General features: G+C 33.3%; 1 protein-coding gene across 1 annotated transcript in view; it reads right to left on the reverse strand.

Moving 5' to 3' along the window:
* Positions 1-12,604, reverse strand: part of DPY19L2 (dpy-19 like 2) — a 108,937-nt gene that overhangs the window by 34,051 nt on the left and 62,282 nt on the right. The window contains exons 14-16 of the mRNA XM_014838759.3: positions 4,608-4,688; positions 2,221-2,322; positions 793-864 (exon numbers count right to left, since the gene is read on the reverse strand). Of these exons, the coding sequence (XP_014694245.2) occupies positions 793-864; positions 2,221-2,322; positions 4,608-4,688 (255 nt within the window). The remainder of the gene's footprint in view (positions 1-792; positions 865-2,220; positions 2,323-4,607; positions 4,689-12,604) is intronic.

Below are 12,604 nucleotides of genomic sequence, written 5' to 3' on the forward strand. Positions count from 1 at the left end.
GATATGCAATTGACTTTAAATATAGAAAACTAGTTTGAACAGGACCACACTTGGTACAGTGGTAAATAAATCATGTTATTGCTATCTGCTTAAAAGTATAAAATAAATACATACTGACTTAAGGCAAGTCAACTTGTAAACAATACCAATAAAGATGGTTCAAAATTGCTAAAAACGAAGGACCCACTGTTTTTAACTAGGCTTTTAGATAAACCACCCTCAGATCAAGAAAACCTGCCAACGGTATTTTTAAACATTATTTCTTCCATTGTGATAATATTTTCCTTTCTTGTGAAAACAGTGAACATGTAAAGAATGATTTTTTTAAATGGCTACAAAAACTTCTCCTGTGCATGTCTCAAAACAGATCAAGGTTTCTTTAAATGTGCTTTATATTTGAAAGATACCAAAGTTGTCATTGTACTTTTCTTTCATAGCACCTATAAAAATTTTAACATTTGTGTGATTATTTGCTTAATGCCCCTCCCACCCACAGACTATAGGGGCAGGCCTGTCTTATTTGTCCCAATGTACCGACAATGTTAATGTAATTCTTGGTATATGGTGGGTAATTCATACATTTCTTTTGAAAAATAAATAAGATATCTTTTCTAATGTGGCTTTCTAAAAGAACCCATATAATAATAGATAAAGAAAGATCTGAATAAAAACATTGCCAGTGAGAGGAAGAGTTCATTCTAAAAATAAGACGGAATTCTGAGCTATTAGTATTAATCTATTATAGCCCTTATCTTGAACCCAAAAGCAAGTGGTAAAATTTTTTAAAAATACCTTTTTAAAGATAAAATAAGTAATCACCATAACAACTGGAAGCAATAATGTCTTTGTGTATCTCAGTGGAGTCTGAAATAGAGCAAATTATTCAAAATAGTCATTTATTAAATTTTATATAAAATGAGTAAAAATCTATGTCAAATTGAGTGTCATAATGAAATTTCTTAAAGGTACAAATATCTTTGTCATTAACAGAGTATATATTTATCAACTTTCATGTTCTAATACAAGAATCAAAATTATAAAAACAGTTGCACAAATGTATCAAAAATTTTAATGATAAAAACCATTAAACAAAATATTAGCTATGTCTATTATTTTTTCCTTTCTTTTGGTGTTATCTTTATTTACTTAATATTAAGTTTTAAAATGTGTGTTTACTGATCCCTGGGCCCTACATTATCATGTCCTGGGCTGCAAATTTCCAATATTTTCATTTGTGAAAGTAGAACTAACAAGGAAGAAAGCTAGCCTACGTAATTACTCTAAGTATGAATAAGCACTGAAATAATAGCAGCTAAAGAATTCTCAGGACATTTGTGACAGGGAGCAATTCACTACGTAACTAAACTATATATTGGCCCTGAGCTAACTATCTGTTGTCAATCTTCCTTTTTTTCTTCTTCTTCTCCCCAAAGCCCCCCAGTACACAGTTGTATATTCTAGTTGTGGGTCCTTCTGGCTCTGCTATGTGGGACGCTGCCTCAGCATGGCTTGATGAGTGTTGCTAGGTCCGTGCCAAGGATCTGAACCAGTGAAACCCTGGGCTGCTGAAGCGGAGTACATGAACTTAACCACTCAGCCACGGGGCTGGCCCCCATAAACTATATATTTCTTAAAGGCAGGAACCAAGTCATTTTCTTCTTTGTAGTCCTACAGCAACCTGCTTCACAGATAACTGGTGGTCAATAATAGCTTTTGAATGAATGTATGACTAGTTGGACAGATAAGAGAATAATGTATAATTAGTAGTATACCTTTCTTGGCAACATCTTGTTAAAAATTTTTATAATACTTGGAGTATTAGATGAAATAAAACTGAATTTTTTTAAAAACAAAAACAAGAATTTGGATTTATTTTTCTTGAGTAGTCCCACACCTCTAAGTGACCTAGGTTATTAAAAGTAATTGAACTGTAATAATAGTAATTCACTATGGCTGGTATATGTTAAGCACTCTCCCTGGATTATCTCATTTAACCATCATCAATAATTCTTTAAGATGGGGGCCACTGTTTACTGATTTTACACATAAGAAAACAGGTAAGGAAGGCCATAGGATTAGCACAAGTTACAGTAAAAAAATGATACAGTAAGTAAGTTAGGTGTTTCTGAATAAAAATTTTGAGTTTCAGATTAAAAAGAAAATATAAGAGAAAAAACCACCATACCTGTAGAGAAGGAAAAAACAAAGAAACATTCATACCGCTTTTTCCATGAAGTCAAACTCAGGAGCACAGGTGTAAATTAAGGTATGGAAATCTGTATACCTTAAGATTCTGGCTGCGATAAGGTCACTCAGGAGAATCTAGAAGAAAATAAAGTGAAAGGAATTAAAATTACACAAATAATTATAGTCAATAATAACTGGTTTGATGTAATAGCAATAAAGTCTATAGAGCAGATAGATCCAAGGTACGTGGATGTCTGTCAAAGAAAAGAAAAAAACACAGTTAACCATACATGCTGTACACTGAATTATGAAGAAAACTGGAAACAAAGAGAAACATCAAGAGAAATGAAAAGTACAAAGAGGTCAGAAAAAATAAGCAGAAAAAGGGCCTGGTTCAATGGTGTAGTGGTTAAGTTCGCGCACTCAGCTTTGGCAGCCCGGGATTCCTGGGTGTGGATCCTGGGCGCGGACCTAAACACCACTCATCAAGCCATGCTGTGGTGGTGTCCCACATACAAAAAATAAAGGAAGACTGGCACAGATGTTAGCTCAAGGTCAACCTTTCTCCCCAAAGAATAAATCAGCAGAGAAGATGATAATGTAAAGAGTGAGCCAACGTCAACATTTGCTGAGCAGAAACCACTATGGCGTTAATCATGAGATTTTATAATCAGATCATTTATCAAGAAAAAAATTTTTCATGTTAACCCGTTCACCACACGTTGTAAATCATGAACAAATTTTCTATGTGTTGTCATTTTCACAAGGCCTCATACACTGATTGCCATTTTTGGTGCTTCTTGGGTTTTTCAGACATACATTCAAGCCCTTAAATATGAGAGCTATTCTTCATAAGAATTACAACAACTATACATACTACTTTGATTCAGTTACTTGCTCTCCAAGGGCTTTAAAATAAATACCACCAACCCAATATAGTAACTCCTATTTCCTACTGATTATTTATTACCTACTGTCAGTGAGACAGTTATTTTTCCAATGTGTTCTCAGAAGGCCAGAAGAAAGAAGATATTTGGTATGCAAAACCTTAATTCAAATTATTTTACAGGGACAGAAATTATTTTACATCAAGTTTGATGATTGTTCGTGATTTTAATTTTTTCATGGTTCCCTTTATCTACCAGCACCGAGGATAATTTAGAATTGACTTTATTTTTCTAACATAGGGGGTAGGCCTGGTGACTAGTAATAATTTAACAAAATCACTTTAGTTTCAAATCTTTCTCACAGGTGTTACAAAAAGTCACTTACGAGTACTAAGGGGAGTTGTGCGTGTTTAAGATTTGTAAAGAGTTGGGGGACAATGTGGAGCAAGGCAAGAAAGAAAGTCACAGACCAACTTAATAGATAAATAAAAAACTTAAGATGCCTAAATTAAGTTTATCATAAAATGTATGCCCTCTACAGAAGAAAAAGTTAAGAACAATAAAAAGGGAAGGAAAGAAACAAAACGCGTCAGACATACCAGAGAACAGCAGCAACAAATAAACTTAACAAACCTCTATGTAAAGCTAGCGATAAATGGCAAATAAATCCTTACACTTTGAAATTACATTTAACATGAACATGTATGCAAGCTCAGTCGTAGTGGATAGTGATGGCACTTGACTTTTGAGAGAGTAAATACTATAATCCCTTGTTAAAGTTGAAGTAATTTCAGCTTTAGACAGGGTCCTCAATTGGATAGGACTACACAAGGTAGATTTCAGAGTAGATTACTGTATGATACACTCATGGATGCTCACATCCAAGCAGAAAGTGCTAAACATCAAAAGTAATTTCACACACTGTCTTCTACTCCCTAATTAGTTAACAGAGACCTATGCTTTGGAAGGGACGATTATTTAAGGCATTAGCCTTAAAACAAAGAGAAACACCACACATAGGGATAAGAGGTCCATGTATTTTCCAGAAGGTGAAAATACAGGGAACTTCTAACATTCTCTTTTTACATTACAAGAAAAGCTTTAAAAATATCATATCACATCTTAATTTTAGTCCATAATTATAAAAATTAAAACTATATTGAGATTTTGAGTTCTATAACTCAAAGCTGAGTACAGACTGCTTATATGTTAACATCTGCAAAAAATGAATAAACTTATTTAAACACTGATTACTTGCATTTTAAATGAAATATAAACAAATAACTAACTCAGATATTATTAATTTTTTTCCTAGAAGGCTAAGTCAGCCTTCACTGATACACTTTTCTGTTAGTGGGTTGAATAAATCATTCAATTGCAGGGTTTTAGTATTGACTCTGCCAACAACTAGCACGGGGGCCTTGAAAAAGGCACTTAGCCTCTATGAAATGAAGAGGTAAAGAGAGATGGTTTCAAAGTCTTCATCCAGCTATATAATTACAGGAATTTTTGTTTTAACTGGAAATTACTTACATGGTCTGAAACACCTAAGATTTTAGATGTCAGAAATTTCAAAATGAGTGTTCCACAAAACCAAGCACAACCTTGAATTAGCTGGAAAATAAAACAGAAAGAAGTCAGGTGCTAAAAATTATAAATTACTCAGTTAAAATATTAAATTATATCAATAAATGGCATAGGAAAATTTTAATCATGTGAGGTGTATTAGTGAAGAGGTATAAAAAAAGGAAGTTTCTTTAGAAAATTTTGTTTAAATGCAAAGAATTAAAACTGATAACACTGCTACAAAATACATAACAACACTAGGGTTCTACATATCCTAAATACAAAGGAATTTTAAAGTTATTTCTTTTCAATTTCTGCAAAGAAAAGAAGAGGGTTATATGTTTGTTTCCAAATATTATTCCCTAGCTGAAAATCTTTTATTTTTAAATAGGATTATATCATTAAAAATTATTCCATCACTCTTTTGGAAATATAATTATATGAGTTCCTCTTCAAGAAAGAAAAACTTGAAATTTGAAAACAATCTTTCATTTTAAAGAGAGAAATATGAACTAAAACTTACACAGGGGTTTCTGCTTGTTTTTTGTTTACTTTTTGGCTAGCCTTGATTAGAACAAGCACGAATGTGGACTTTTGGGTAGCCTGAGGAAAATGATAGCAGCCTAAATCCAAATCTCTCCACACTATGCAACAAGTAGAACAATACAACCACACATACAGAGAACAGGTAACAGTACAAACTTCAGATTACCTGTAAATAGAAAGAAACAACAAATACAGCAGAGTTATATGTCAAATTCCTGATCTAAGCCTTTTCAGAGAATAACGGGAGTCTCCAAACTAGGTCAAAGAGGGAAGAAGGAAGTGAGGGCACCAAAACTGAACTACAATAACCCAAGAAGTGAAAGTTCACCTTAAGTATGAAAAGACTCCTGGTAGAGGAAAGAATGGATGACACAGCGGGGACATAGAAGAGTGAAGGATAAAAAATACTTATCTCAGAAAGGCATTAATTCTGGAAAGAGAGGAAGGAAGAAGGAAAAGAGAGAAACTCTTTGGAGAATGCATAGAGAAAGAAATAAGAAGGAAAAATTTAGTATCTAGAAAGATAAATGAGAACCAAACAAATAAAAAGATAATCACTACTGCCATCAAAAGAAAGAAAGTTATTCATTGATAAAACCACAATTTGTTACATTGACAAAAGCAGTTGCACTTGGACTAAAAAACACCAGTTCTGTCCACAAAACAATTAGATGAAAGATGTCAATACAACTTACCTAAAGCTCCTATAAGAAGATAAAAAAAATGAGAGTCAAACATTTCAGCTGATGATATCCCAGTGAACAACAAAAATCTCACAAAGCAGAAAATTATAATGGAGAACTAAAAGCTGAATTAACTATCCTCACATAAGCATTCAGAGATATAAAAAACTTAAAGGAGAACTTCAAAAGCTAAGAACAAAAATGGACAAAACTAGAAAGAAATGAAAAGAGAGTTGATTAAACATTGAAAAGAAATGGAAGAAAAGGAGAAAATTATCAAAAACTGAAGACAATCTCAAAGTAATTAAAGGAGAAAAGATTCAAATAAAAATTTAATAAGGGCACTGAAGTAAAGGCAGTAAAAAAAATCAAAAGAATGAAAATGAGATTAAAGAAGGAAGTAAAAGCATCAGAGAAAGTGGTAAGAAACAGAAGACAGGCAACATACTTATAATTGGAGTCCCTGAAAAAGAAAAGGCAAACAATGAATCAGAACTAGTATTTAAATGATAACCCAAGAAAACTTCCTGGAAATAAGCGAACGCAGAATCTATATTTGGAAAGGACACACTAGTTACTGGGAAAATTGACCTGGTACCTCAAGACATATTCTAGTAAAACTATTAAAAATGAAGAAAAATTCCTCAGAGCCTCCAGGCACAAAGCCCACATAACTGAAAAGGGCAAGAGAATTTGGCTAACATCAGACTCATTAAAAGAAACATACAAAGCAAGACAATAATACAGAAGCATTTTCAGAAATCTCAAGACAGTGGGAAACAAGGACTTTATATCTAGCCAATGTTATTCAGGTAAAAAGAATACAGAAAAATAGTTTAAAGCATGCAATAATTGAAGAGAGAACCTTCCTGAATATAAAAAGAAAGCTAATCATGTAACAAAATATGTAGCGAAACAATAAATACAATAAAACATGTAACATTTACAACATAAATTAAAATCTTCAAATTATCTCACAAAGGGAGACCTGACCTATGCTGTATGAAGACACACTAAAACAGATTCAGAAAGGGGAAAAATAGAACAGTGGCAAAAGTGTACCAAGGCAAACAAAAAATCATAGGTTATAACCTTAATATCATTAAAAGTTTCACACCAAAAAGCATTAGATATAAAAAACATTTTAACACTAAAAGACATAATTCATGATGAGGCTATACTAAGTATGGATATCTACGCACTGCAACTACCTTTATATAGCAGAAGCTACTAGACAGTAAGGAGAAATAGACAGAAACATGCTAATAATAGAAAACTTAAATACACTTTTTCAATACAAGATAGGTGAGTGGGCAAAAAATATATAAAGATATAAAAGACAAAAACACTGTTAAAAATAAATCTCATGGATAAATATATCAAACTTGGCATCCCAATAATAAAGGATACACCTTCATCTCAAGCAAACATGAAATATTCACACACAAAAAAGATCATCTATTAGGTCGGAGAGAAAGCATCCAATAATTCCACAAAATAAAAATATTACAAACAACCCTCTGTAATCATGATGTAATAAAACTAGAAATTAATAAGAAAGTCAGAAGATCACAGGGCCCTTCCTCCTGGAAATTAGCAAACCTTCTATTAAGTCTTAAGGGAAAGGGAAACACAAACTTAAAAAATTTTTTAAAAATATGGTAACAAAAACTACATATTAGAAACTCAGAGAGACATGTAAAGCAATGATAGAAGAAAATTCATGGCCTCAAAAACTTGTATCAATAAAAATGAGAGTAAAAGTAAATTAACTCAAATATCCAGATAAAGAACAACAAAATAAACCAAAAGAAAACACATGAAAGGAAATACTCAAGAGAAGAAAAGTCTATTACATTTACTCCTATGTGCATCCATTTTATTGTTCTTTATTTCTTTCTGACATTCTAAGATTCCTTCTCTATCATTTACTTTCTGCTTCAAGAACTTCCATTAACCATTCTTTAAGGATTGCGCTGCTAGCAACAAATTCTCTTAGTTTTCCTTCATCTGAGAATCTTTTATTTCTCCTTCATTCCTAAAAGACACTTTCACTGAATACATAATTCGTAGTTGACAATTCTTTCAGCACTTGTCAAATGCTGTGCCACCTCCTTCTGGCCCCCACAGTTTCAGATGAGAAGTCTGCTGTAATTTGAATCAGTTTTGTCCTTTACATAATGTGTCATTTCTCTCTGCCTGCTTTCAAGATTTTTTGTTTTAGTTTTCAGAAGTTTAATTAAGATGCGTCTTGGCACGGGTTTTGTTTGGTTTATCCTACTTGAGATTCACTTGATTTCTTGACTCTTTAGATTATGTCTTTACCAAATTTGGGGGATTTTCTGCCAGCTTCAAATACTTTTTCAGCCACACTCTCTTCTTCCTCTCCTTGAGGAACTTCGATGATACAAACATTAGATCTTTTGTCCCTAAACCTCTATCATTTTTTCCAGTCTATTTTTCCTCTATTGTTTATTCTATCTTCAAGTGCACTGATTGCTTCCTCTATTATATTCATTCCGCTATCAAGCATAAGCTTGATGAGTTTTTTATTTCAGTTACTGTATTTTTCAGTTCCATAACTCCCAAGTTGTTTTTTTTTAAAAAAAGTTTCTATGTTTTTGGCGAGATTGTCTTTTTTCTGTTTGCTTCTACAGTATTTATAATTGCTCACTGAACTATTTTTATGATGACTGCTCTAAAATTCTTGCCAAGTAATCCCAACATCCTATTCATCTCAGTGCTGACATCTATTTACTGCCTTTTCTCATTCAAGTTGTGATTTTCTTTATCCTTATTATGATGAGTGGTTTTCTATTGTATCCTGGATGTTTTCGATATTATGTTGGAGATTGTAGATCTTATTTAAACATTCTATGTTAGCAGTCACCTTGTTCAGGGTTAGCATGTAAGTCCTGGCCTATTTTTGTGCACTACAGTTGCAATGACAATTTACTTTTCAGAGCCTCTGCAGTGCTATTCCGGTCAGCTCAATTCATGTGGTGCTCCTGGCTCTCCAACTTAGTCCCTACTTGTGCTGCCCACCAGGGCAGAAAGTGCTTCCCCTGAGTCCTGTTGCTACTAGGTGGGGGATGAGGGGGGTGGGAGACATCAGGCTTGTGGAGGGCAGAAAGCTCTTTCCTTGCCTGCCTAGTGTTGGGTAGGGCTCCTGTTTGATCCCTACTGGTGTCACCTGAGTGGGAAGCCAAGCTGTTGATGCTGGGTCAGGGATAGTAAATGCCAGACCTCTAGGATATAGAGCATTTCCCTGGGACCACTCTCTAAGCCCCTCCTTCCCTCTGTTCCACCCCCCAGTGCTGGAAAGGTTTCTGCTCAATCTCTGCCAGTGCCCCAGGGGACAAAAGCATGTACTTATGCAGATTCCTACCATGGGGTGGAAGGCTAGGACATGAGAAGCCTTGTTCCACTGGGTGGAGTTTCAGGAGAAAGCAGCCTATTGTGTTTTTCTTTGAGTCCTAGAGTACCTAGTCAGTCTGTCTTCCTATAGCACTGGACTGGAATTGGAGGTATAATTATGTAATCACAATTTCATACATATAGATACATACACACATCCGAGTTCACATACACACACATACATACAATGAAAGGGTCTAGAAGGAAGGACACACTGCCAGCAACAGAACACTTAGCACTCAGATCTTGGTTTCTAAATACCATTGTACACTAAAAAGAAGTAGGGATCCTTGGGAAGATGGATGACTCCAGAGCTGGGGCAAGGAAAACACAAGATGAGCCTGGAGCATCTTGCTGAACCAGAATATAAGGAAGTATGCAAAGAATTATGAATACAGATCAAAAGGGGAAAGGATCCAGCTTGAAAAGATTTACAATGGCCAGATATGAAACTGATATTTGTGTATGATGTGTTTTCCCATAAACATAACAAATTATTCCAGCATCATTCATTGAATATGACCTCCAAGGTAATCTTGATGGAATTGCTCTGAATCTAAACATCAATTGGGGAGACTGATATTATACGGTCTTCCTATGCATAAACATGATATATTTTTCCATTTATTTGGATATTATTTATGTCTTAATTTTAAAGTAATTTTTCCCATACAAATATTGTATGTATTTTGTTAGGTTTACTTAGATACTATGCATGTTTTCTTCCTTATATGGCACATTTTTAAAAATAGGTTCTTTGTCATCAGAGAATAGAATGTAACTGACTTTTGAATACTAATCTTATATCTAGCCATGTTATTCAATTCTTATAATTTTTAATAATTTGCCTGAAAACTATCTTTTTCTTTGTAAATAATGATATTATAGTCAGTTTTGCTTCTTCCTTTCCGTTTCCTTCCTATTCCTGTTATTTACTTTCCTGCTTTAATGTGCTAGCTTGGACTTTTAATAAAACGTGAAAAACACATATTTATATTAGTCTTTATTTTAAATAGAACACTTCAAATACATCACCTGTAAGACGAATGACTGATGAAGAATTTTATTGGGTTAAGAAAACTCCCTGCTATTTCCACTGTGCTAAGGGTTTTTATCATAATGGTGTGTTTGATTTTATCAAATTCACTTTCTGCATCTAATGGGCTGATCATAAGGTATTTTTCTCATTAATCTGTCAGTGTGATAATTTACATTTATGGATTTTCCAGAAACATCTTTGCACTCTTCAGATGAATCCAGTTTGATCAGAATGGATTACCTTTTTTATATATATAGCTGTTTTTGAGTGCTAATCTTTTATTTTTTTATTTTTATATCCATGGAGTGTTTTTAATCTAGGTGGAATTTTAAATCTATGTTCGTGAGTAAGAATAGCTTTTCTCATGCTGTCCTTGCCTGACCTCAGTATCGAGCTTTAGATTACCAAGGAGGTTCCATTTCCCTTCTTGTAAGGATTCTCATCTCCTATGACACACACAGAGTTCCTCTTGGTGTTTCTGAGTAAATTTCAGCATGAGTTCAGTTCAGTAATTTTCGTGCAACCAAAAACTGGAGTCTCCCATTAAGCATTGAATTTCCTCTTACTGAAGCAAACTATAAAACGAATCACTTAGGTCTAAAAGTACCTTGTTCAGGCTTTATGTTATAAACACCTATCTTTACTAAAGATACGTAGAAGCTAAAAAATAGAGAACACTTAATAACCAGGAAGGCAAAAAAAAAAAAAAAGAATCTTTTTTCCAACTTGCCACATGATGGTAAAGAATATTAAAATTAGATTTTGATCCATCATAAGTGACAATTTTTCTATGTATTGTTTTACTGTCATCCAATGTAAAAAGATGATAATTGCTTGTTTTCAAATTTTCAATTATGACAGAATACAATATAAAATATAATCTTTATTCCACAGGCATGAAAGAATTACTTGGAGTAATAAAACAGGGTTTTTTGGGAAGAAAAAGAGTTAGTTCACAAAAATATCTTTGCTTTTCTCTTTTGATTGTCTTCCATTTTAAAAAAAAAGCTATAAAAAGCCAGAATATCTTTTGTGTTGTTTGTTTAGAACGACTACCATGATTTGTTTTTCCCTTTTGCAAGAGACTGACAATATCAATTATACCAATTTCAAAACACAAATATTAGAAGAACATTCGTTACATGTCAACTTTTTTCTCATTTTTATTTCTTTAGAATTCTTGAGTTGAAAGCTTAATTTTTATTCTTTCCAATATAAAACAAAATACTTAAGACAATAAATTTTCCTCTGAGCACAGATTTGGCAGAATTCCATAAATGTCCATGGACACTGTGCTATTTGTTGTCATTTTTCAATAGTTTCTAACTGAAATTTGACTTTCTTTTGAGTTCAGTTATCAAATGAAAATCTTTGAATTTTCTGTTGTTTTCTTGGCTTAATCTTAAAAAATAAAAAACCAACGCCAATTTTGCTAAAGTAAAACAAAATCATCTATTGGAAGCGTCATGTCACCCAACAACATAAGTGCACAAATATTTCTACATTTTCACCGTAAGGGATGGGAGAATGCCTCCAGCAATGAGAAACTGGCAACTCATTCCATTTTGTTCTTTTGTATTCTAAGTAGAAATCTACCTTCTTATCTTACCATAATTTTTCCAGTCTTACCCTATCAACATACAATATGTAATCATATAGTTCTTCAATGTGGCAGGTTTTATTTTTTAATAGGAGTACATCAAAGACCCAGAGAAAAAGAATGAATGTCATCTGTCTGATACTACGAGAATTAGGGCTTGTAGTGTATAACTAATAATATACTTATTTTACTTGGAAACAAAACACACAAACACAGAGATAACATGGGCCATACATTTGTATATTTAGGAAGAACTCAAAGAAAGATCAGGTAGTGGCTGAGCTGAAATAAGAAGGGGCTGGGAGATTGTAGGAAAAATGTTAAAAGGACAAAAATAACAGTCCAAATTTGAAAGCGGAAGGAAAGATAGAGGATAGACAGATGTAATGAAAAGAAAAAGGGAAAGTGGGGACAGAACTACAGACTTAGTTACTTTGAAGAGAAGGTTAGTAAATCTAAAGAAAGAAACCCAAGGCACATAGGAAGAAATTAAAAACAGCAAGGTAGTAGGACTATCGCAGAATTAAAAGTAAAGGAAGAAAGATCTGAGAATAGGGCTGAAATCAATGAACTAATTTCTTGAAAATGACTTGTAGATGTTGCTAAGGACAATTTCCCATCTTATGCAAGTAGCTATTTATAAGATTTATTAATTATAAATCATTCAATTTTTTAAGTA

This window comes from Equus asinus, chromosome 1, assembly GCF_041296235.1.
Source record: "Equus asinus isolate D_3611 breed Donkey chromosome 1, EquAss-T2T_v2, whole genome shotgun sequence".
Classification (NCBI taxonomy): domain Eukaryota; kingdom Metazoa; phylum Chordata; class Mammalia; order Perissodactyla; family Equidae; genus Equus; species Equus asinus.